Genomic DNA, 24,532 nt, shown 5'->3' on the forward strand with positions numbered 1-24,532 from the left:
AATGGAACACAAGCAAAACTGTATGGAAAGGTCTATCAAAATACAGAAAAGTAAATGTCTACCATTCAGCACGCGATATTCCATCGTTGCGCTCCATCCGAAATGGCGTAGCTAAGAATGAACTCATACTGTGGCTCTTTTATTGTATTTTATCAAAAAACATCACGCTTGAAATCTTTTGATGGTGTGAACGCTGAAAACCGCTCGTGGGGTTGATGGTCGCGATTGCTCCGACGCCCTTTAGCATCCCAACGGCTAGTCCCTTCGCTTTTGTAACTCGCTTCATGAATCTCGGATATTCTTCTCCAGCTGTTTGTCTCTGTTCTTTCTGAAGTATTATCTTTATCATTAGATTTGACCTGCAGTTTTTCATATCTCTGTGCTACTTTCCGGTCTCGGAGCTCTTCCCTCTCCCTTGCTTCTCTTTGGGCTTTGTTTTCATCATACTCGGCTAAAATGGCTGAAAGCTGTTGATGCAAGTCCTTGGCCTCTTTCAATTTTCTCTGGAGCTTCTCAACGTCCTTTGATCCTTGAAGATGAGATAAGTTTTGCTCTTGATTAGCAATGTCTGATGACGCTGTCGGTTTGGAGTCTCGTCTAGCTGACTTTACTGCAGCATTATAGATCTTGGTAGCCAGTTCTGCCAAATCCGCATTGGCACGTGGGTATTTTGGGTTGCGGACGACTTTGGTCCAATGACTTTCTTGAAGAATCTGAATGGCCTCAGGGATATGCTTGGTCTTTATAGCACATTTGAGAGTCGAAACCAGTGTCCATGCATCATATTCTTGAACAATTGGGTTGATGAGTCGATGGCGTGTTGGGTTGGTATCCCTATTGGTCATAATAATATCTTTCATTGTTGAAAATATTTCAAGAGACTTTGGCCAATTCCTGGCTTTCAAACATGCATCGAGACCTTGCTTAAATGTAGCAGGAGTATGGCTTAGCCCTAGTGATTTGATTTCATCCCACGACTGGATCGCTTTCTCATATTCCCTGTTGCTGATTTGAAAATGCATCAAAGACGCCAAGAGTTGCGAGTCTGGCCTAAAATCAGGGTAGGTTGTTCGGATGAGATCCATGTACCGCTGCGCTTTACCATAATCCTTAAGCTTAGAGCATATAGATAGAAGTAGCTCCACTGTCCTAGGTTGAATGGTACGCATTTTCAAAATAGGTCCGACTCCAAGGGTTTTACTAGGATAGAGTGCTTTATCGAGTGAAGTCATATTGGACGGCGATGGCGACGACAACTTCTCTGCATCGGGTGTAGGTTCCCCTGAGGACAAGTTTAGATCATATAGTGACCCTACGATCCGATATCCTCTTTTCATAAAAACTGAGCTTCTAGCCTCCCGACAAGCCAAAAGAAGAGCGTCAATCAGAGCTCCGTCCAGATCCACCTGATCAGGACGTTTGGTTTTGGCATCCAAAAAATCCTCCCAGATCCTCCATGCTTGTTCAAAACCTTTATCTCCGCCCATGCGTGCAAAGGAGTTGATCATGATATTGAAGGTGACAACATCCGGTGAATTTGGCCCAACTTTGGGCATTTCGTCATAAACTTGTTGTAGTGCTTCATAATCTGGTTTACGAGCGCAAACCTTGAGTAATGCATTTGTATGTACCACATTGGGATGCGTATCTTCGCTATCTTTCATTTGTTGATAAAGCATCTGAGCTCGGGAGACACTGTTAGGTGAAAAGCTGTTGATTGCTAAAGCATTTAGAAGAATAGTGAATGTCCGATCATTCGGTTTATATCCTCTCTTCTTCATCTATAAAACAGTAAATGCGTTGTAAGGGAAAAGAAAGGTATCCATGCAATTGTGAGTTGTTTGTTACCATATCAAACGATGTTTTACATTTTTTTTTTGTCTAACATACATCATTCAGGAGCTGCCATGACTGATTAGTTTTGCCCAACTTGGATGATTCCTGGATAAGGTGATTCCAGACGACTTCGTTCTGGCGGCTCTTGGGCGACTCGAGGACGAGGGTGATAGCCTCATCTAGCTTCCCATTACGAGCAAATTTGATAATCTTTTCCGAGAGCAGATAAGGGTCCCTTGGGACAGTGATTTTTTTGTCGAGCACCTTCTTTTTAATAGGACAGCTTGCTAATGAGGTTGCTGAGAATACTCGTATAGTGTTGGGCGTTGTTGCTGTTCTCTTTATAGTCGAGGCCGTAGTAGTAGTACGGATCCAGTAGTGACCTCTCTGCGCATAAGTAGATATGGATCTAAGGAGCGTCGACATGTCTGTGGATGTATGTACCAATGTTACCAACGTCTTTGTTTCTTCTTTTGAGGCCCTATCCTAGTATTACTTCCTATATATGAGATTTTCTGCTAATCCTCGTGTTGCTATTGTATTTGCTTGGATATTTATAAAAGGATCCGTTGTGGTAAGTAAAGAATGTTTTTTTTTTTTTTTTTTTTTTGTTTTGATATGGATCTTCTAAAGCAAAGGTAGTGTGACTGCTCAAGCAGGATTGTTAATTTTTTGATCTGCTGCGCTGTCCATTTTGTCTAATTACACAATCAATTAAGGATTTTGTATCAGCCTTGTCTCAAACTGTCATTGCTCTCAACTGACTTCATCCAGCAGTTTTTTCTTTTCATTGTTTAAACCATGCATGCTTGAATCCGTGTCTTTTCTTTCGTTCTCACTCTCGTCCTCTCTTTTGTCTTCTTACACGTAATCTGATCCTTCATGGGCCCAGGCCCCTTCACCGGCTTCATGGCTTTTCGTTTGCCACTGAGAAGTCTTGCCACGGCTGCCCAAAATGCCACGACCACAGCAACCTCTTCTATTAGCATATCTTTTACTGCATCCTCACCGCGCAGTCTTTTATCTTTTGCTCACCCTTTAAAATGTCAGTCTCAATCTTACTTTTCCTCTTCGCTCCGCAATACAACTTGCCCTATCAACAATGTCAACTTGACACTGATCCGTTTTGAACGTCCTCAACAAGTATACATACGCGTCTTTACTTTTTATTAATACTTCTTTCAAAGTGCTTTTGAATGTTAGCCTCATAAATGTTCATTCCATTTGCTTCTTGGTATTTGTTTTTATATGTCTTTACACGACTAGACATCATTGTATTCCTCTCTTACCCATCATATTCAGAAACGACCTTTTATGCGTCAAACTAGTCCGCGTCTCGATGCTAAAAAAGAAGGCATTAATACAGGATTTGGGTCGAAATCCTCTGCAGACACAGGCGCAGGCGCAGCTGCTGCTATTAAATCATCAAAGCCTTTGTCACAGCCTGTTAATGCATCTGGCTCGAAGACTTTAGAAGGAACAGCCAGCAATGCAGAACAAAACCGATTGGACTGGAAGATCTTTAAAGATCTGTCAACCTACATTTGGCCTAAAGATGATCGTGGTGTTAAGATCCGTGTCGTGGCCGCATTGGGACTGTTGGTTACCGGAAAGATCTTGAACGTCCAGGTGCCTTTCTTTTTTAAAGAAATTATTGACAAGCTGAACGTTGAATTTCCAGCCGAGGCCACTGTCCTTGGTGTCGTAGGTGCCGTTATCTTGGGTTGTAAGTCCAAAAATAAAATAATTTTTTTTTGTCATATTTATGATTGATCACAAACTTACTTGAAGAGGACAATTAACATTTATTGAAACTATTTCATTTCAAATAATTTAGATGGATTGGCTCGGGCGGGATCATCCATCTTTGGTGAACTTCGCAACGCTGTTTTTGCTGCGGTGGCTCAAAAGGCTATCCGACGTGTTTCTGCAAACGTCTTTGAACATCTGCATCGCCTTGATATGTCGTTCCATTTGACAAAGCAAACTGGAGGTCTTAGTCGCGCTATCGATCGAGGAACAAAGTAAGTCGCTGTCATTTCATAAAAGAACGTATACACCCACAAACTTGCGCTTGTGTTGTAATGCTGCGCTTTACTCTTTCCAAGGCCCGCTCATTGGCTATCTACATAATAAACTCACGTTTGTCACTGTGGTTGTATCTCCTTCGCTCCACGTCAATTCAACATAAATAGAGGCATTAGCTTCTTGCTCTCGTCCATGGTTTTTCATCTCTTACCTACTGCGCTGGAAATCACGATGGTCTGCAGTATCCTAACCTATCAGTTTGGCCCATCCTTTGCTGCTGTTACCGCTGCGACCATGGCGGCATATGCTTGGTTCACTGTTCAGACCACTGCATGGAGGACAAAGTTCAGAAAGCAAGCCAATGCAGCCGATAACCAGGCTGCAACGGTCGCTGTGGAGTCTTTGCTTAATTTCGAGTCTGTTAAGGTAAGCCAACAGTTATTCAATATCTTTTTTTTTTTTTTTTTTTTTTTTTTAACGCTCGCAACATTATTTACATTATAATCTGAAATGAATGTTAGTATTTCAACAATGAAGGATTCGAGTTGAAGCAATATGACGAGGCATTAGCGAATTATGAAAAGGCATCGCTTAAGATTGCTTCCAGTTTGGCGTTTCTGAATGCAGGGCAGAATGTGATTTTCTCAACCAGTCTGACTGCCATGATGTATCTCGCTGCCCAGGGGGTTCTCGCTGGAACAATGACCGTTGGAGATGTGGTCATGATCAATCAACTCGTATTCCAGTTATCGTTGCCCCTCAACTTTCTAGGATCTGTTTATCGTGAACTGCGTCAAGCTTTAATCGACATGGAGACAATGTTCAACCTCCAGAGTGTCCATGTTAAGGTCCAAGATAAACCCGGCGCAAAGGCGTTACAGTTGGCCGCCAAGGGAGGAGAGCTGCGATTCGAGGACGTTGTCTTTGGTTACCATCCTGATCGGCCGATCCTGAAAGGCGTCAGTTTTGTAGTCCCTGCTGGCAAAAAGGTTGCTATTGTTGGCCCATCTGGCTGTGGAAAATCAACACTCCTTCGACTTCTCTTCCGCTTCTATGATCCTCAGAGCGGCAATGTGTATATTGATAACCAAAATATTCGTGATGTGACACTGGATAGTTTGCGATCCCAAATTGGTGTGGTCCCACAGGAGACAGCGCTTTTCAACACGACGATTAAGCGCAACATTCACTATGGTCGAGTGACAGCAACGGACGAAGAAGTTATTCAGGCTGCGAAGCGTGCTCATATCCATGAAGCCATCATGAAGTTACCTGAACAATATGAAACCAAAGTTGGAGAGCGCGGCTTGATGCTATCGGGTGGAGAGAAGCAGCGTGTGGCGCTCTCAAGAGCTATTCTGAAAAATTCGCCCATCATGTTCTTTGACGAAGCGACATCGGCCTTGGACACTCATACAGAACAAGGATTGCTTGCTAATATCCGATCTGTCCTTCAGGAGAAGGGCGGCACTAGCATGTTTGTTGCTCATCGACTGAGGACTATTGCTGACGCAGGTAAGCGCCTTTTTTTCTTTTTTCAGTTTTTAATTTTTAATTTTTTTTTTAAAAAAAAACATCCTTTACTGTTGTATTGAAAGTAAAATAACCTTTTTTTTTTTGACTAGATGAGATTATTGTCTTGAAGGATGGTCAAATTGCGGAACGTGGTCGTCATGAAGAGTTGCTCAAGAAGGATGGTATTTACCGACACATGTGGGATACACAGGAAGGGGAGGCAATTTTCTAAATGCTGTATGGGCTTACCAATATCATCTTTCTTTATTACTATTACACGGGATACAATATCATTATTATTATTTTTTTTTTCTTTTTTCTTTTTTCAAAATAAATATACATTATGTAGACTATGATACATATTGAGCAGCTACAGCAATAGGATGTGAAGAGCGGAGGGATATATTCAATTGTCGTATGAAAGAAGAGTCATGGGATGATCCTTATAATGCGAGATCATGCTGTGATCAAGCGTATAAACGCTGACAGTGCCAGAATCCCCGCCAATAATTAAGTGTTCGAACAAAGGTGATGCGGCTAGGCGTGCGATAGGGCCTAGATTGGCTTCAAACGACCAAGTCTCTGCATCCTCAGTAGCTCTGCGAATATCCCATAGTTTGACCGCCCCGTCACCTCCACCCGTCATCAACATGGACTGACTGGTTCCTGAACCCTGTGACCACCAGAGCGCTGATGTGATACCTGCATTCAAGTCATCCTCCCCAGTATCCGCATGATGAAGCCGGTGCAATGGCGGACGGTTCATGAAACGGCGATCAAAGACAGCGATTTCATTGCGATGTGAACAACTGATGATATAACGTTCACAAGGGCTGAAATCCACAACATTGACGTCCTCGTGGCCAGACACTGCAGATTCAATCTCTCGGGCGTGCATTACATCAAATACTCTAACGAGACCGTCGCCTTTCTCGTCATCGCCTGCGTTTGTTCGGCCGGAAGTGCCGCATACTAAGAATTGCCCTTTTTTTGTAGAAATGGTAACGATGATAATAGCAATTAGGGGAAATTGTGGTTTATCTTATTTTCTTTTTTCTTTCCTTCTTTTTTATCACGTCGCTTTATACATACCAGAACTCGAGAAAGACAAGGCCGAGACGCTTCGTGTGGTATGACAAACACCGGCTTGTCGAAAGCCAAGTTCAGCTACGGCTTTCCTTGTCAAAACATTGGCATCATAAAAGGCAATCTATAAATGGGGGAGGGGAAGTAATTAAATCTGAAAATAAGCCTTTATCCTAGCATTAGAAATGACAATTTTTTTTTTTTTTTTTTTTTTTTTTTTTTTAAGCTCACATGGCCATGCATGGCATCCCCATGAATGCCTTGGTCCAATCCTTCTACACCGGCCGCGAGACAATCCCAAAAGTGACCATAGCCAAAGTTGATACTTGAGATACTTCGACGTCCACCGGAAGATTCAAGCTCTTTGTTTCCAACTTTTACTTTGCCTTCCTCACTCAACGAATAGATGTGGATGAGACTTGATGAATAAAGCAGAGAAAAATACATATTAATAATAATGAAGCCTTTTGATCCGCACATACTAACAGGATTGGAAAAAGCTTACCCTCCTGAAGAACATGATGCGAAAATGTCTTCTCCATATAGGGAGTCCTCCATGATGGCAACACGGTTCACACGAGACCGCGCATCCTCTATTATCATATGATTGAAATATCATTATATCATTAATACCCGTGCAATCTCTTTTTTACCTTTTTTACCTTTTTTTTTTTTTTTTTTTTTTTTTTTTTTGGCAAATATATATATTTCAACATACGAATGACATTGAGCTGGTTTCCTGTTTCTGCATCCCAAACCTGATAGTAAGCATCAAATGGAAGTGATTAGGAAGCATATTAGGGAATAGTTTATGAAAATGTTGCGCGAACAGTTGGACTTTGAAATTTTGGCTTTTCTCACACTTTACCATGACACGGTGGTCATCAGCACCAGAGAGGAAGAAGTTTTTTGAGTACGAGAGCTTGATATCATTGACAGTAACAGTTAATGCTAGAGACAGCAAAAATGCCAAGGAAACAGCGTACAGCAGTGATTAGCGAAAAAATAAAGAAAATAAAAATAAAAATAAAAATAAAAAACTTGTGCAAATATCAATTTACTTTGATTTTCGACTTGTCCAGGTCGCTCATGACCCCAAAGTGTTTTTGTAACGCTTTTGTTAAGGTCACATAGCAACAAGTTCCCATTACGGTTGTAGATATCCTGCGTCGCCACATTGGCTACTGCCAATTTAAGACTAGTCAAGTTAAAATGAAGTGGGGCAAAAAGAGAAACGGTTAATTTTACAGAAAATGAATCATGGTACTCAGGCAGAGCTTCTATTTCATAATAAGATCCATCGAAATAATAATCATCATCATCAAGGAGCCTTTACGTTGATGATTTAAAAGCCATGTCCACAACACTACCACTGGAGAAGTTAAATGATGTAGCATGTCCATAATTCCGTAATTGCCTTAAAAGCAACATATCCTAGGGAGTAGGGAAAAAAAAAAAAAGGTTTCCAAGGAATACCAAGAAGCAACAATTGTAATCGGGTTTAGCGCTGTGTCTCCTGGAAAGTAAATGGCCAAGAAATTCATTCCTTTGCTTTTTTTTTTTTTTTTTTTTTTTTTTTTTACCTTAACAACGTGGCGTTGACTTTGACCCCGCTCTCTCATGTTCAGTAACCTTGTAAACGAAGCCTTGCTATGAAGTGTAAGCAGGTCTGGTGTACAACGTTCTGCTATTTTTGGGAATTGCTTAATAGCTTCCTCGAAGGCTTGAAGACAAACAAATCCAGGGCGTTGATAACCTGTGAATCGAAACACCTCACTGTTTTCAAGTAAAAAAAAAAAAATCAGAGAAAGGGAAATTGAAAGAGAAAAAAAAAAGGGGTGAAGGAAAAGACTTACTTGGCCACTGCATTCCAGTCAACTTTTTTCATTGTACTTGTATAATCTGCTACCTGAGCAAAAATGATACTCATTTCTTCTTCTGTAATATCTGATGGCGCAACGACATTGCGCTTGGCAACGTGGCCAGAGACCAGAGCTTGATCCCACTTTTGTCGTAACATGTCCTCCTGATAAGTCTAGAGCAGTTTATACAAACAAACAAATATATATATAGACAGATGAACTTGCCAGCATTTCAATGTAAAGAACAAGTGTGAAAAGATATTGTAAGTTTTTTTTTTTTTTTTTTTTTTTTACCAATAAGCGATTTCTTGAACTGTGATATGATTTGTTCATTAGATCCACAAAATCAATGCCTGGTACGTGCTTCTTCTTCAAAATAGACGGCAACTATTATAAACAAATATAAAACGTGCATTTTATCTCACTAGAGTCAGACTTGGCTTTTTGAGGCAACCAAAGAAAAAAAAAAGATAATAAAGTAAGATGTAAAAAAAAAATAAAAAAAAATAAAAAAAATATACCTCTAGTTCGCCACCTAGATGCTGATCAGCGTTGTAGTCGTAGTCTTCTTCAAAGTCGTCAGAGTCATCCTCAGCATCAATGATGGTGCTAATGATACGGGCATTTTCATTATCGAGTTTAGTGATAGAATTCGATTCCTGAAGCACATGGCTCAATCCAACAGTATCGTGTGTATGATCACGAACAGATTTTGACTCAGGGCCCGGTTCAAAGATGGCTTTTTGGTGCAGTGTTAAAGGATTTAGTTCTGTCTTGATCTTAGGCGATAGCTGTAAGATAGATTGTTGTTGCTGTAGAGAACCCCCAGCATCCAGATCACCGTCGAATGAGGTGGATGGATCTAGCCTTATGATTTTTGTCGGCCTTGTGGATGAGGATGTTAACTTGACACGTTTCCTATGAGCTTTATTGTTTCTCTCATGGTTGCCATTATTGTCGCCGCTGTTGACATCATGATTTTGGTCCCTGCTACTGATATTGCTATCACTGACACTCTCTTCGTCACCTGATGAAATACAGATCACGTCTGCTGGAGCTGGAGTTTTGTGCGCGTAAAGATTTGCTAAAGCCTTATTAAGCCTATTACGATGTTTAATTTCGAGGGTTGCGTCCGTCTCCGAGTCCGAGTCTGAGATTAACCAGACTTGCGATCTTTCCACTGAACTGGCGAGCCATCCTTCGCGCTGAGGTCCTCTTTTCTTTTTATCTGCAGACATTCAGTGATGTAGACTGTAGGAATAACACTCCTTGGTTGTATCACTGTTCAAGGACAGAGTCTTATCCCTGCAGATCCTTTTTTTTTTTTTTTAAAAAAAAAAATAAAAAAATAAAAAAAAATAGAGAAATAAGGACACACGATGGTGAACCAATGATCCTGCAGGATTAGGTGGTGATTTCCTGAATGAGATCCAGATCTGATACCCTGTTGCTCTGCGTTAGCCTCGTGAGTTCAAAGAGTGTGACTGCTCAATGATTGATTATTTCTATTGCCACCATTTTATTGCCCTCCTCATTCTGCTCCAACACATGTATCGTTATTCGACGTTATTGATTAACGTCCATAGTATTCGGTAGTTCGAAAACTGAACTATCTTTCGCAAGTACGGCACTATTGGTTGGTATGCCGAATGAAGAGTGACATACAAAAGTAGCATTTCTCCATATGATTTTTAATGACTCTTACTTTGTACATCTGCCTCTAAGAGAAAGCCTTCTCTACTAAGCAAATGTTTTGTATGGTAGCATGGTCAATTTTATAGGAGTTGTATCTCTTAACTTGATATTAGCTTCAGATGGAAAGTTGATGATCCCAAATTAAAGTATATGGCCCAGCACATTATCTCCTATAAAAGCTGATACAAGAACATAAAGTTGGACCGCTGCCAACGACATCTGATACCGAAACCAAGAATGCCATATGATTTTTAACGCTTACTTTACATATTTGCCTTAGAGAGAAAGCTCGCTCTACGATACATGTATTGAGGCATCTGTGGAGCATGAGCTTTTATATAGGCAGGTCAGAGCTAATAGAAAGCAAAGGTTTGATTTGTCCGATTTGCACGTCCAGAACTGAGTAAATGAGTAGGTATACTTTTCTTACCGATATTACAATAACGGTGATCCAAGATCAAAGGATACCATGCAGCCAACATCCATGGCGACGAGGCAAGTCCTCGTTAGATGTTAAAGTAAAAGTAAAAGTAAAAAAATAAAATAAAATAAAACATTCACTCAGTTTTGCGTGTTAGTGTAGACAGATATATATTCAATTTTTATTTTTTACAATCAATATAGAGAAAATTTCTAATCCTTGTTGATGTTGCGAGGGTAGGTGGGTCCAACCTGCTGGATAACTTGGTGGGCGAGATAGTGACCTTTGGCAACAGCATCGGCGATGGAGGCGCCTTCGACAATCTTTGCAAGGAAACCACCGCAGAAGGCATCACCAGCACCATTGCAGTCGACGATATCAGACTCGGAGATGGCAATGATGGGGTATTCCTGGATATTGCCCTCTGAATCGACCACAATAGTGTTATTAATACCCTGAGTGAAGACAACGATGCGCTTGCGGCTATCGTTCTCCTTTGGAAGCTGAGAGATGTAGGTGGCGGTGGCCTTGACATCCTTGGGGTTAGGCAAGTTGTGAGCCGTGGCATAGGCTTCGGCTTCACCCTCGTTACCAAAGACAATGTCCATATAAGGAAGAACTTCGTCCAAAACCTTGGTAAAGAATTGAGGGATAAAAGGAGCAGAGAGGTTCATGGTGAAGATCTTATTCTCTTTGGAAGCATGCTTGGCAACCTCGAGAATACCCTCAGGGGTGACGGTGAGGAAGTAGCCTTCTACATAATAGACGCGGGCATTCTCAACGAGACGCCAGATACGCTCACTGCGGATATGGTCAACTGTGAACTTTTCCGCAGCGGACAACTTTGTGACAAGCGAGCGGTCATGACCTGAGATCAAGGCAGCGCAGGTGCCTGTGGGAAGATCGCCAGGAATGGTGACGTATTCGGTGGTGAGACCATCAACAGTGGCAGCAGCAACGAGCTGGTCGCGGAACTTGTCCTGAGCAGTAGCGCCGACATAGACGACTGACTTTGGAGGAAGCAGGCGTTGTGCGCCGCGAGCAGTGTTCTGGCTGGCGCCGCCTGCAACATAGACAACGTCCTTGTACAGGATGATCTCTTCATATCTATTAATTAATTTTTTTTTTTTTTTTTTTTTTTTTTTTTTCATTAGCAAAGCTATTTTGAATTTCCTATGTTCCTGTCCGGTTTCCTGAACATGAACAGAGTTGGTCCCCTTCTTTCTTTTTTTTTTTTTTTTTTTTTGTTTGCTGCATTATCTTCCTGTACTGCATCATTGATGTTATTGATATTCCATGTTTGGTTGTCCAATATGTTTATGAAGACACATTTGTATTTTTTCAATTGATCAATAAATAAAAGACACATACAGAGACTGATGCGATTCATCAGCGAGAATGGCATCGTTAGACTTGAGATGGTATCTAATGCAATTTTAAAAAAATAGAAAAAAAACGATCACGATGTCAATGAATGAAACAATAAACAAACAATAAAAAAAAATTGATCTGCTAACAGCTATTTACCTTGCAAGCAGATCTTCATCAGCCTTGACTTGGATATCAAGCAAGGGGTTTCCCATACAGAAGAGAGAGTAAGAAGCCATGATTGATTTTTCAAGAGACAGTGTCTGTGTGTGAAAGTATGGAAGACAGCGAAGAGGAAGAAAAAGAAAAATGGGGCTATTTTGATTTATTTTTTTTCCACGCGTTTTTGTATTAAAGGATCCTCATATGAAAAAAAAAAAAAAAAAAAAAAAAAAAAAAAACCTGGGGTATACACATTCCGACATATACCCCTCACAAGCTTAAAGTTTGCACTAAAGGGAAGTAAGAGGTCCAAAGTTGTAAAGTAGTATAGTGGATTACAGGCAGAATACCTGAGAAGATACGATGGCCATTAGGTTGCAAGTGTGTTGCCTAGATCATATTTTGGTTGGCTATCATTTTACCTTGGACTAGCTGACCATCGATCTCTTCGGTATGGAAAACTCGACGCGTCCTGGTCACCTTAGTCGGACAGTATACTACCGCATATATGGCTTGACCAATACATGTAAGCACATGCTGTTAAATCTTTAATGGCTCAATTAAGGACACTTTGTATTTTCGGCGTATGTAATCTACGCTCTTTACTGTTTTTCTTCTCTCAAAGATAACAGTAATGTCTTCAGAGACTGCCAGACCACTATTCAGTTACTTTCTTTTTTCATGGGTTTGCCCAACTATTTTGCGCAGGAATAGTATTAATAAAGTCCAGTAGACAAAGATGAACGAATGTCGCGTTTGCAATTTTGGAGTTTGCATTTTCAGAGGATTGAAATATGCCAGGATCATAATAAGTTACTAGAACGAAAGAAAGATGTCTTTATTATGATCCAGGATCTTCATTGAATAAAAAGGGATAGAAAATCTTAAATGACTGCTAATCGCAACACGGATAATCAATTTCTTGCATTGATGGGAATTTTTTTTGGTAGTGCCGTACTGTGGGACGATTACATTTTTTAATGGTGCAAAGACTGGGTTAGTACTAAGGAAAATTAACCTGTTCCATACTCAGTTCGGGGGCCATACCTCTCTGTCCCCTGCTCTGACCCAGGAGAAAACGAATCTTCCGGGTTTGGAACCCAGATCCTCTGCTACAGAGGGGAAAGCTTTAGCCGCTAGGCTCTTGCATTGATGGGAATGGATACATGTATGTTTGTGTTGTCCACGTGATATAAACGTAAAGAATACACTTAGGGCCCGGAGGGCCAAGCTTGTCGCTCTTTTTGGTTGGACCTTTTCAAATATAAATGGTTTACTTAACAAATTCTTGTAATTGAAAAGACTAAACAAAAAAAGCGGCAAGCTTCTTCTGGTAGGCACGTGCTGACCTCACAACCAGACTTGAAGTCTGGCAAGTGCTTTGTAATTTTAAATGAGTATCAAGCATTCAAGAAAAAACATCATTATGCAATGGATACTTCTTCAAAGCTCCCACACCTTCAGGAGGTATTCAGTTTTTGATGGGGAATCTGAATCGTGCTTTATATCGGGAAATTATATAGGGACTTGTCATTCTTTGTTTGAAAGTTGCGAGGTCTTAGAAAAATGGTGTTTGAGATGTACTTCTGATTTTAGACTCATGAGCCATCTCTTGAAGAGCCCTGAAGCCATGCTGGATTGCGCCTACCTGTTCTTTATAGTGTTCCTTGCATTTGCGGGCCCCTAGCTCTATGTTAGGGCGTGCAGTATTTGGTTTAGTTCAGTGTAAAAGGCAGAAAATGACGAAAAGATTTGCAACGTAACTTTTCACCCTCATTCCTCCTCCATTCTTGGCTATATTAGCCTTAAACTGTCTCTATTTGTAGCTAGGAGCCTGTTCTTCCAGCAACCATAATTACCGAGGTATATTTATCGAAAGACTAACACGTTAAGGACGACTGTTCTGTCCCTCGATGGCTGATTGATTGGCTACTGGATCAGGACAGACAAAAAAAACACTCGCTGAAGCTTAATTTCTGATCATTCTAGCGATATACCTTTTTTTTATTCAACGAAGATTATGTTATTTCATCTTGTAAACTATTAGAGCCTATTCATATTTTATATTTGTCTAGAAATTACTTATTCGCCGTTGTCTCTGATGTTTATTACAAAGTTTGAGTCCTGGTAGCACTTACTTTCTTTGTCTTCACTATCATTATCATCGCTAAATCTGGTTCTATCTAAACCACTACCAAGCTCAGCTAGATGACGGCCTCTTGAGATAGTTCGTAAGTCTCTGATACTAAGTGCACTATCGCTGCCACCGATAAAAAATGAAAAATAAAAAATAAAAAATAAATAAAGCTCACCAGAATCTCTGCAATGTCCGAGATCATTCCTACAGGTTTCCCATCAAGAGCGCCAGATGAAGATAGTAGGTTTCTGCAGGAATACTCATTATGAATAGGAGCCGCTGCTTGTAGCAAAGTGAGGTTGATGTGTGGATGTGTGCTATGAGTAAATAATCGCGCTTTAATCAACGCGCGCGATCGGAAATAATGCGTTTAAAATTTCTATCGCATTTATTGCATTTCACTTGGGGTAACATTAGGGAATTCAGTGTATAGTCCGAGTCATTTGGTCGCGATCCCTTATATCTTTTGAATACTCTTAAGTGCATTGGCAGCCAATTGACTCGCTTATTATTGCAAGTCCATCACGTAGTGAGATACCACCAAACTTGAGTTGAACCGAGTTATATCTTTGTCTTGTGACTGTAGGGATACTTTGTCTCGACATCCATGAACCATGCGATCTCCTCCAATATCACAAAAGAGAGCCTGTATCAAGACCCCTTTTGTTCCCTGTATACATTCAAACATTGCGACCTTGGAAGGATTGTCGAGAGGCGGAATACGCTCCAGCAGCTGCTTGGCATCTTCATTCGCCCAGAGGATGTCAATTAGGGCGTGTTCAGACAGATACACAAAACGGGGTGACCTGGTGGCAGAACCACAAAAAGATAATTTTCAGATGAAGGTGGAGGGGAAATTGAGGGTTCAAGACCAGCGAAAGAACCGATGTTGAACCCGAGGGAAGGTGGTGGTGGTGGTGGCGGTGAAGGTAGTGGTGGAAGCGGCACTGGTGGAATCAGAAAAAGGAAATTTTCAGATGAAGGAGGCGGAGGAGAAGTAGAGGGATCAAGACCACCGAGAAGGATCTTTGCTGGGTCCAGGAGGAGAAGAAGAGACAAGCCGGCAGCAACAATAGGATTTAATCTACAAATATGACTAGGTCCAGGAAGGTGTTCGTCTTCAAAAAGTTGTAAGTTTGGCAACCCTTTTTTTTCTTCTTGGTTAATTTATTTATTCCTTTGGGTAATACATTTCTTGTTCTTTTTACAATTAGATGGAATGTCCCGTATTTTAATGGAACAAACTATACACAGCAACCATTTTCAGTGCACAATGCGCTGCTCATCTCCACGCGATAAAGAACATGCCATCATTCTGTGAGCTTAATGAAAAATAAAAAGAAAACTATAAAATACTTTGTAATTTATACATGCACATGTAGCTCATTTATGGAGTATAAAGGTTCATGTAAAGACCGCTACACGTTTGATTCGTCGATACTGAGACAGAAGAGGCGCTGATGTTCGATCCAGGAAATGAACAGACCGTGCTTTTTAATCCTGACAGGTTTATCATCAAATCGCAAAACAATTAATACCATAGGGCTAATTTTTTTTTTTTTTTTTTTTTTTTTTTTTTGCTCTCAGTAACCACTTTCAGAGCCGATTGCCCATTGCACCAAATTAAGGATGTAAGAATATTGCCGTTCCGTCTCTCTCTTTTCTTTTTTTTTTTTTTTTTTTGTTTCTTTTGTGCAAAGTATGAAAGTGTATATGAAGGCGTGTATGTAACAGTAAGAGTAATAAACCAAAACCAAAAAGTGGAATCTTGTTCTTCTCCTCTTTTGTCGTTTGTTGTCTTTTGCCTTTGAACCTCTGGAGTCTGTTTTGTAAAGGCTCTGAAGATCGAATAGATGCTGTTAAACCGTTAGTTTTTATTTTGTGCTGTTTATTGTGGGTGTGCAACTCTCTTTTTCTTTTCCTTCTGTCCTTTTTTTTTTTTTTTTTTTTTTTTTCTTTCCTTTCTTTTCTCATCATTTCCAAGTTGCATTTACTTTACGATAATCCTCCTTCTCTTCCGCTTGTTCTCTCTCTTTCTATTTGGATATTCATTTATCTTCCTTCATCTCATCCCCACTACTGATGTCCCATTGCCTCTATTGCAATTACACCCATTGCTCTGTTTAGTTTATTTAGTCTTCCTTTTTTTTTTTTTTTTTTTTTTTTTTACACAGATATATATTATATTTTAGTTTTTCTTTTTACACTTCAACTGCAACTACAACCATTCATCAGGAGTCACCACATACTTGACATTCATTCATTGAGCAAATATGGTCTCAGAGAGTCTTGACATCCAAGTCCTTGTCCGGGCTCTTTACGACTATGACTCGGAAGACACAACAAACTTGACTTTCAAAAAGGACGATGTGATTCAGGTCTTGGCTCAATTGGAGTCGGGCTGGTGGGCTGGTTACTGTCAGGGACGTCAGGGCTGGTTCCCTTCTAACTATGTTGAAATCTTGAATGAAGACGACCTCGATAGTCAGGACGAAGACGAAGAAGATTATGTTGAAGAGGACGACCTTGATGTAAGTTCATATCTTAATGCTAGAACTTTGTCCATGGAGCCTAGATTGATTTAAACCCTGCCTTCGTTCTCTTCTTACTCTTCACTTATCTACTATCATCTTCATCAAAGCAATAATGGACATTGATGATACCGATCGTACAACTTGTTTTTATTAACCCAGCAATATTATCTTATATTCATATGAATAGAGTGCCGATGACTTATGGCTACCGCAGACAACGCCTGATGGTCAAGTCTTTTATTACAATCAACGGACGCAAGAGTCAAGCTGGACTATTCCAGAACCAGAGGATCAAACTAACACGGAGGCTACAGCTACCAGCGAGAAAGATAGCTCAGGCAAGTACATTAGATTGTCTAAATTATATAAGACGTCAATTGAATAGCAACTTCATTGTTATCTCGGTCGTGAAGGCATATCGACTTCTAATATCTAATATTCACAGAGTGTACATGTTACATGGATTTGACGTTGAACTTTTCAGTGGAATTGACTGAATATGAACATGGTTGCAACCTCGAGAAGCACAGCAAGTTACAGGGGCGATCAACTCTCTCCCTCCCCCTTATTTTTTCCCTTTTACCTGTCTGCACTTATCAACCTTTCTTTCTTTTTTTTTTTTTTTTTTTTTTGGTTCCTTATTGGTCTCCGAATATTTATGTACTGAACTGAACGGACTGATCGCTGTAATTTTTGGCTAATTTTGTTCCCTTTTGTTCGTACATTTTTTAATGTAAAATAGCCAAAGCTGGATGGTCCGCGCGCGCATCAGCATCAAACGGGAATGGCTGGTATAATTCTGAGGCAGAAGAAGAGGAACAGGAGGCGACGCAGGATGCACAGGAAGGCCAAGAAGGCCAGGAAGGCCAGGAAGAGGACGGTCTGTCAGTGTCTTCTAGTAATCACCATAATGCACATTCTAATAAGGTAATATTCATCACATTCTATTCCCACAATTTGAGAGTGGTGCGGATGGGTAAATTTAAAATAACAACCTTGTTCTGGTGTTACGCACTTGACCAACAATAACGTGCACCGACGCCCGATTGGCATCGTATACTCTATCCCATCAATCAGACGCGTCATGTCTTTCTTATTAGTTTGTACCCCACATTTACTTTACAGGAAATGAATGATTGGAGATCTCAATCCATGCTGTAATCTTATTAATATTATGCATTTATATTTAAATTTACAGGATGAAGCTGATCCAGCACAAACGTTAGCAGCTGTCAGGAAACCGTCAGGATTAGCCCCAGCACCCCAGGAATCAGTTGAAGGTTTACCCCCATTGCCATTACTGCCCAATCCCTTTGATCCCGAACCTACTTGGAATTCCCTTTCAGAACACACTGCGGCTGCTGTCCAAAACCTGATTTCGTCTGCTGAAAACGGTTATAAACCTTATTATCTTATACAATCATCGATTGTCGTTGAGGCTATCCGTGTCATGCTCTATGCTTCAGGCACGGTTGACAAAGATGCAGCAGTGATGCGTCAGCACAGGAGCCTCAAAATGCATCATCGTCAGATCATGGCGGCTCTTTCGAAACTAGTTCTGTCTGCAAAGATGGCATCTGGCGTTTGGCCTGCGTCTGATGCTGTCGCCAAATTGTTAACAGACGCACGTGAAGTAGGTACTGCAGCTCAGAATTATGTTGCAACAGCTGTAGCAGCCAATATCACTGTTCATCAGGTGGATGCTCGTCTCATTACAAACGTCAGGAGCCCTCATAAGGATCAGACAGATGGCCGCTCGCTTGAAAGAGGACTCTCGAACGGATCTCAAAAGATCGAACATGGGCTTGGTGATCGCAAAGTTTTTGGATCACAGATGAGTACTCAGAGTATTCTTAGTCAACTGGATTATTATTCCAAAAGCGCCTCAAAGGCTGTTTCAGTCCTGGCGATGCAGATCGAGAAGCTCATTGATAATCCAATGCCAGCCATGCGAAACAATGGTATGAATGGTATCTCATCATCTAATCCTGTCATGAACTCATCCCAGTCAGCCCAACTGGTATCACAGGCAAGACAAACTGTCTCCCAATTGGGTTCACTCCTCACCTTGGTTACAGACTTTAGTGCTACCACCCTGGCAGAGCAACCTGGCATTCCAGAGCGATATTTTTTGGATGTCAAAAATGCGAAACAGGCCTTGCATGGAAGCACCGCTTCGTTAGTTATGGCTATCCAGTCAGCGACTGACCTCTTGGCCGTCGGACAAACCTTGGATCTGGCCTTAAGCACGGCTGTCTCCACTGAACAGGCCGCACAAAGTCTTGCACAAGCTGCACGTGTGTTGAGCCAAGAAAAGGAGATGGCCGAAGCAAGTGCTCCATACATGCGCACTTCTAACGACCCTTATAGCGCTGTACGGATGCCATCTGCGGCTCCACCAGCCGATGGCTCCTATAACTATGATCATGATTCTGACATCGAACCTGATAGAGGCGCTGCGCGTGGGCAGGCAGATCCGTCTGCTCAACGTAACCGAGTTGCTTCGCAACCTTCCGTTATCTCTAATACATCTGGACAGCAAACTTTGGTTGGAACGGATTATTCATCGAAAACTGCATCGAACGGTTATCCCTTCTCCACAACAGATCCAGAAGGCGGTGATTCAACCTACGCTAACAGCAGTGTCCCTGGCCGGTATGAGAGTCGTGATAAAGTGAAAAAAGTCCTAGGAGACGGCGCACCAACACGACCTTCTGCTCAGGCTTGGTACTTGAATTATGATTACAAGAGGGACGATCTCATTTTGAACGCAGAGGGACAGGTCAAAGGAGGAACCCTGCCTGCGCTGATTGAACGCTTGACGCTACATGATGGGCTTGATCCCAATTTTATTGCTACATTCTTGTTATCATATCGCTCTTTCACCACTACCAAGGACCTATTTTCGCACCTCTTCCAGCGCTTTACAATTCATCCTCCACCCGAATTGGATTCTGAAGAGCTTGAGATTTGGACTGAAAAGAAGCTAACACCTATCCGTCTACGAGTTTTTAACATCATCAAATCATGGCTCGAAAATTATTATTTGGAGGATGAAGTTGATGACAAAGAGGCTTTAGGGATGATTAAAGAGTTTTCAGGGTCGACAGCAATGAAGGATACAATGAGCTTTGCGGCTGTTCAGCTCATTAAGTTGGTTGAAAAGCGAGAGCAGTCCGAAGGAACTTTCCGCAAGATGGTACTCAATTTGACGACACAAGCGCCACAGCCTATCACGCCGCGCAACCTCAAAAAGATCAAGTTCTTGGAATTGGACCCACTAGAGTTTGCTCGTCAATTGACTATTATGGAAGCAGCGGTTTATAACAAGATTCGTCCGGTTGAATGTTTGGCCAAAGCATGGACTAGCGAGGATCCTGAAGTGGCGGCCAAAGCTGTAAACATCAAAAAGATAATTGAAACCAGCAACTTGTTTTCCAATTGGGTCAACGAATTGGTCCTTAGTGAAAAGGAAATTAAGAAGCGTGTCTTGGTGATCCGTCATTTGGTTTTGATTGCTGAAGTAAGTAATAAGAAAAACTACTATATTACTAAAGCCCATCTTTGTATGTTCAATTTGTTTAATATTCTTTGAATGTCCTCCAAAGACTAATTATAATGTATTTTTTATATGTGCATCTTTTTTTTTATAGAGATTGCGCCAACTCAATAATTTCAGCATGCTATCAGCAACAATGGCTGCACTGGCGCTTTCGCCCATCCACCGTTTGAAACGAACTTGGGAACAAGTGCCTGCAAGGACGATGACATCTTTCCAAGAATTGCAAAATTTGATGAGCGTGGCTAAAAATTGGGCTGATTACCGTGAGGAATTGCACTCAGTCAACCCACCTTGTGTGCCATTTGTGGGCATGTACTTGACAGATCTGGTTATGATTCAAGATGGTAACCAAGACTATTTAAAGAAATCAAATCATCTCATCAATTTTTACAAGCGTGTCAAGACTGCAGAAGTAATTCGTGAGATTCAGCAATATCAATCCGTGCCTTATTGCCTCACGCCTGTGCCAGAGATTCAGGCATTCATTCGTCGTGGCATGGATGGCACAAAGTCTGTGGCGGATCTCTATGATATGAGTCTTGCACTGGAGCCTCGGTAATTCTTTTTTTTATAGTCTCACATGCAAATGACCCGTGGCAATTAAATTTCATCATTTTTTTATTTTTGTTGTAATGCGAATTATACTAATGAATTCATGTTTTTTATGTGTCTTCATGGGAGCTTGTAGAGAACGTGGAGACGAGAAGATTGCACGCATGTTGACAGAATCAGGAATGCTGTAGAATATTAAACGTTAATAAAAGTTCTGAAATGGCGCAGTCGGCGAGCACGTGCGTAGTATGCACTTTTTTAATGGATTGCTCTCATCGTTTCCATTCTTTTTACCCATAGGTCTAATGCCACAATTCTTTTTTTATTCCTCATTTAAGAACATACATCTCTTACTTCGTCTCATTTCTCCTCCCTTTGCGAGGCTTTTTAAAGTGTTCTTTCCATTCTTCTCCTTTTTCGTCTAGCGTTACAAAAGTGACGCAGCCATTTCTTTGATCCATTCGGGGACAAACACATTCCATGCCTTGCTGGCCATGGGATCCACCTCCTGCGCAGTCAGGAGTCATCTCAACGCAACTCACTCCCGCCAGCACGCCTTGCAGCAATGCCACAGATTCTGCTGAAGCCGATGTAGGCACTGGCTATAATGACCACAACCACAGCATTACCTCATACCATGATGCTACTGTGCTAGAACAGACTATCCTTGGCAAGAGAAGTGGCGATAGTAACAATGCCAGTCACGCTCTTGATAGCTATACTATCAATCGCCATACCTCAGGGGCAACCGCTTTTTCTTTAGGAGACATGGACACCGTTTTAACATTTTTGGACCTTGAAAAGGCATCCATTTCTACAGCAGCCACTGCACTAACACTAGATTCAAACAGCTCGATACCCTTTCCAACTACCATGGCAACAGCCCCTCACAGTTCAAACATGGATGTGTTGACTAGTGTTAATACTCTACTCCCAAGAGATGCCATCTCTGAACACTTGGTTGCCAGCAGCAATGGCAGCGGTACTGATTTCGGTGACTTCTCAAGGGTTCTACGATATTTGCAAGCACATAGATTGACACCAATCCGTTTAAATTCTATCGGCAAACCGCATATTACAGGCATTAGTCATTGGAATGATGATACAGTGCCGAGTAAGCTAGCAAACCATCCAATATTATCTAATTTTGAAGATAACCTGTCCTTGTTCAATCCCACGATTATTAAGAACTCGAGTTCAGATGAGGCTCAAAATGCCCTTCTGAATGAAGACAGTCATAATGATTTGATGGCGGACAATAAGAGGTCTTGCCAACAAATATCTCAACAACAACAACAACAGCAACAACAACGGCATAGCAAGAAGAAGCTAATGGTGCGCAAAACCCTTCCTATCGATGAACCTTCGAGTTGTTCTGGTGGAGGCGGTGTTTCATCAGAGTCAGATCACAAGGAAACGATGGCTGATCGAATAGATCAGGAGGATCCTTTTAGACATGAATTGATTGCGTCTATGCCCTTGGAGCTTGAAACCAATACGAGCCATGTACACGAACTTCAAAACACAACTACCACTACTACTACTCCAATATCTGTTGCAATTGAATTACAGACGACTGAGCCAGTACCAAAGGCTGTTCGCGCGACATACCCTCTCATTACAAAGAAGAAGCGGCCTTGGCGTGTAGAGCGCGTCCTAAAGCAAATGAAGGCGCTTTTTGTATCTGAGCAACAACAAGAGCAGCAACAACTAGAACGAAAACGGGAATTAAGACGACAACGGAGGTCACTAGTCCAGAAACGACAACAAAACCGAGTAGATAAATGCCACCAGCAAATATTATTAGAGCAACACCAACAGTCGATACGACATCAAACAACAGAAGCAACAGCAACTCTAATGACCTTGACGGAATGTACAAGCGAGGAGCAGCGTGCATTAAAACGTAGCCTGGCTATGAAGGTTAGGGACACTTTTCCCACATCTAAGGGAACCTTACTATTAGCGCAAGCGCTCGCCCAAGCGAACACAGAGGTCGGCGGCGGCCTAGAGCATACTATTGCTATTGAGATGGCGCCAGTTGACACTATACCGCTTGGGAATTCCAAGTCCAAAAATACATTTACGATGTCAGGCTGCAAGACCACACAAGTATGTACTGTGGATCTCGACACGCCAAGTGGTGGTGTTAGTAGTGACAGCAATGATAATGAGGAACAGGAGGGAGATGAGGAGGGGGAGGAGATGAAACAATCGAACATCCCTCCATCCGAACGCATCTTTATTTTTGTGGACAACTCCAATATTCTTACAGGGTTTTATCATCATCAACAAAGGATCTCTGCCGCAACAGCGGCTCAAAAAGAGCGAGACATACCCATAGGTCAGCATCATGTACACAGTCCAACAAATCAAAAGGACAGCGTCTCTACAACACCAGAGCGTTTACTGGATAATACCAGAGGCAACGTAGAACCGCCAGACCATGTAGACACAGATCCAGAGGAAGAAACAATCCTTTATCCACGCCAGCCAAAGCGTCAGATTACTATGGACAAGACTCAATTGGCTGAAGCTACTTTGCATTTATGCGGTTCAAGCATTACAATGTCCGATAATGCTGCTGTTGGGCAAGCAACCTCGCCTGAACAGTCGTCACCAATTAAAAATTCTAAACAAGCTGAATGCGTTTCGTCGTCAGGGGCTAGGATGGTCAAAGGCAAATTCCCTAAATTCAACTACGACAAATTTTTTCGTTTGCTGAAACGAAATCGATATGCAGAGCGGCAAGTCTTGGTAGGGTCCTCTCCTTTATTTCAGGAACTAGATGTGGCCCTGAAACATCAATACGAAACCATTATCCTGCGACGTGTTCGCAAATTTGTTCAAGGCGAACTGGGTGCCCTGCCAGTGCCTGTAAAACAACTACGGTATCCCAGTAATTACCAAGAAGGCAGTGGCAGCAACAATAGCGCAAGCAGCCTTAATGCTGATGGCAATAGTACTCAGTTGACAGGGCCTACTGATGGTAGAACTGCATGTACTACTAGCTATATCGCAACATCATCATCATCAACAACAACTACAGCTGCTACAGCTTTTATTACTACAACTACTACAACTACCACGAAAACAACTGCTTCCACTACCATTTTGGGGAAAGACGATGCTGTTGGAATTAATCATGGTCTAGCGACAGCAGCCAAAACAGAACAATGCGTGGATGAACTTTTGCATCTCAAGATGCTAGAAACATTGCTAGACCATGAGCCAGCCACCATGGTAGTTGCTACTGGTGACGGAGGAGATAGTGAGTTCGGAGGTGGCGGTTTCTATGGCGTGATCAAGCGGGCACTTGATCGAGGGTGGCAAGTCGAGATTATAAGTTGGGAGGAGCAGCTGAGCGGCGTTTACCTAGAGCTTGCGCTCGAGTATGGGTACATGTGCAATAGAAGTAGCACTAAATCGGGTAGAAAGCATGGATGTGGTGATAGCACGTCATCATCTAATCGATATTGCTCAACACAGCCCAAGCTACAGCGGATCCATGGTAGATGGCGGGGATCCAATGAGGAAGAGGAAGGAGAGAGATATCATCATCGGCGTGGCCATTTGCGTGTTTGGTGCCTCGACTGGTATGGGGATCAATTCTTGACAGACGGAGCAGAGTAAGGTAGTTAGTTTTTTATTCTCCCTCGGAAGATAGAACTACATATTCCACATTTGTCCTCTAGACAGAAAATATACACAATTTGAAAGCTGCAGCAACAATTTTTTGTATAGCTTTTTTTTTTTTTTTTTTTTTTTTTTTTT

General features: G+C 41.6%; 8 protein-coding genes across 8 annotated transcripts; 3 read left to right on the forward strand and 5 right to left on the reverse strand.

Moving 5' to 3' along the window:
• Nucleotides 1-152: 152 nt before the first annotated feature.
• BCR41DRAFT_421049 (hypothetical protein) lies at nt 153-2,410 on the reverse strand (the record flags this gene model as incomplete). The annotated part of the gene is made up of 2 exons (XM_022029979.1): nt 1,891-2,410; nt 153-1,781 (listed from the first exon to the last, which is right to left on the reverse strand). The coding sequence occupies exons 1-2, from the start codon at nt 2,260-2,262 to the stop codon at nt 153-155; spliced, it is 2,001 nt and encodes a 666-aa protein (XP_021882942.1). The 5' UTR covers nt 2,263-2,410.
• Nucleotides 2,411-3,150: 740 nt separating this feature from the next.
• BCR41DRAFT_303236 (P-loop containing nucleoside triphosphate hydrolase protein) lies at nt 3,151-5,611 on the forward strand (the record flags this gene model as incomplete). The annotated part of the gene is made up of 5 exons (XM_022020705.1): nt 3,151-3,562; nt 3,674-3,860; nt 4,032-4,290; nt 4,386-5,379; nt 5,490-5,611. 5 exons carry the CDS (start codon nt 3,151-3,153, stop codon nt 5,609-5,611), a joined length of 1,974 nt encoding a protein of 657 aa, XP_021882943.1.
• Nucleotides 5,612-5,698: 87 nt separating this feature from the next.
• On the reverse strand, nt 5,699-6,671 carry BCR41DRAFT_30286 (WD40-repeat-containing domain protein). The gene has a single exon (XM_022020688.1). It carries the CDS (start codon nt 6,275-6,277, stop codon nt 5,786-5,788), a length of 492 nt encoding a protein of 163 aa, XP_021882944.1. The 5' UTR covers nt 6,278-6,671; the 3' UTR covers nt 5,699-5,785.
• On the reverse strand, nt 6,583-8,286 carry BCR41DRAFT_30328 (hypothetical protein). Its single transcript, XM_022020707.1, has 8 exons — nt 8,049-8,286; nt 7,802-7,899; nt 7,527-7,663; nt 7,327-7,416; nt 7,184-7,223; nt 6,971-7,058; nt 6,697-6,883; nt 6,583-6,619 (listed from the first exon to the last, which is right to left on the reverse strand). Exons 1-7 carry the CDS (start codon nt 8,085-8,087, stop codon nt 6,857-6,859), a joined length of 519 nt encoding a protein of 172 aa, XP_021882945.1. The 5' UTR covers nt 8,088-8,286; the 3' UTR covers nt 6,583-6,619; nt 6,697-6,856.
• Nucleotides 8,287-10,601: 2,315 nt separating this feature from the next.
• BCR41DRAFT_320966 (adenosine kinase) lies at nt 10,602-12,161 on the reverse strand. Its single transcript, XM_022021422.1, has 3 exons — nt 11,971-12,161; nt 11,815-11,868; nt 10,602-11,550 (listed from the first exon to the last, which is right to left on the reverse strand). Exons 1-3 carry the CDS (start codon nt 12,048-12,050, stop codon nt 10,656-10,658), a joined length of 1,029 nt encoding a protein of 342 aa, XP_021882946.1. The 5' UTR covers nt 12,051-12,161; the 3' UTR covers nt 10,602-10,655.
• A 1,370-nt stretch (nt 12,162-13,531) lies between these two features.
• On the reverse strand, nt 13,532-14,374 carry BCR41DRAFT_394938 (hypothetical protein; the record flags this gene model as incomplete). Its single annotated transcript, XM_022028685.1, has 3 exons — nt 13,532-13,662; nt 14,112-14,233; nt 14,319-14,374. 3 exons carry the CDS (start codon nt 14,372-14,374, stop codon nt 13,532-13,534), a joined length of 309 nt encoding a protein of 102 aa, XP_021882947.1.
• Nucleotides 14,375-16,279: 1,905 nt separating this feature from the next.
• Nucleotides 16,280-20,992, forward strand: BCR41DRAFT_350940 (ras guanine nucleotide exchange factor domain-containing protein). The gene is made up of 6 exons (XM_022023707.1): nt 16,280-16,641; nt 16,832-16,982; nt 17,387-17,571; nt 17,843-20,167; nt 20,298-20,761; nt 20,895-20,992. The coding sequence occupies exons 1-6, from the start codon at nt 16,384-16,386 to the stop codon at nt 20,947-20,949; spliced, it is 3,438 nt and encodes a 1,145-aa protein (XP_021882948.1). The 5' UTR covers nt 16,280-16,383; the 3' UTR covers nt 20,950-20,992.
• A 74-nt stretch (nt 20,993-21,066) lies between these two features.
• Nucleotides 21,067-24,487, forward strand: BCR41DRAFT_350941 (hypothetical protein). Its single transcript, XM_022023708.1, has one exon. It carries the CDS (start codon nt 21,239-21,241, stop codon nt 24,389-24,391), a length of 3,153 nt encoding a protein of 1,050 aa, XP_021882949.1. The 5' UTR covers nt 21,067-21,238; the 3' UTR covers nt 24,392-24,487.
• The last annotated feature ends 45 nt before the right edge of the window (nt 24,488-24,532 follow it).

The sequence above is a fragment of the Lobosporangium transversale genome (assembly GCF_002105155.1).
Source record: "Lobosporangium transversale strain NRRL 3116 chromosome Unknown BCR41scaffold_12, whole genome shotgun sequence".
NCBI lineage: Eukaryota > Fungi > Mortierellomycota > Mortierellomycetes > Mortierellales > Mortierellaceae > Lobosporangium > Lobosporangium transversale.

Coding starts and splice junctions, on each gene's coding strand:
- BCR41DRAFT_30286 (XM_022020688.1), bottom strand. CDS start 6,277: ATGCACGCCCGAGAGATTGAATCTGCAGTGTCTGGCCACGAGGACGTC.
- BCR41DRAFT_30328 (XM_022020707.1), bottom strand. CDS start 8,087: ATGAGAGAGCGGGGTCAAAGTCAACGCCACGTTGTTAAG. Junction 7,059..7,183: donor AAACCAGCTCAATGTCATTC/GTATGTTGAAAT, acceptor ATATGATAATAG/AGGATGCGCGGTCTCGTGTG. Junction 6,884..6,970: donor GCATCATGTTCTTCAGGAGG/GTAAGCTTTTTC, acceptor TTATTCATCAAG/TCTCATCCACATCTATTCGT.
- BCR41DRAFT_320966 (XM_022021422.1), bottom strand. CDS start 12,050: ATGGCTTCTTACTCTCTCTTCTGTATGGGAAACCCCTTGCTTGATATC. Junction 11,869..11,970: donor GATGAAGATCTGCTTGCAAG/GTAAATAGCTGT, acceptor AAATTGCATTAG/ATACCATCTCAAGTCTAACG. Junction 11,551..11,814: donor GATGAATCGCATCAGTCTCT/GTATGTGTCTTT, acceptor ATTAATTAATAG/ATATGAAGAGATCATCCTGT.
- BCR41DRAFT_350940 (XM_022023707.1), top strand. CDS start 16,384: ATGGTCTCAGAGAGTCTTGACATCCAAGTCCTTGTCCGGGCTCTTTAC. Junction 20,168..20,297: donor ATTTGGTTTTGATTGCTGAA/GTAAGTAATAAG, acceptor TTTTTTTTATAG/AGATTGCGCCAACTCAATAA. Junction 20,762..20,894: donor AGTCTTGCACTGGAGCCTCG/GTAATTCTTTTT, acceptor GGGAGCTTGTAG/AGAACGTGGAGACGAGAAGA.
- BCR41DRAFT_350941 (XM_022023708.1), top strand. CDS start 21,239: ATGCCTTGCTGGCCATGGGATCCACCTCCTGCGCAGTCAGGAGTCATC.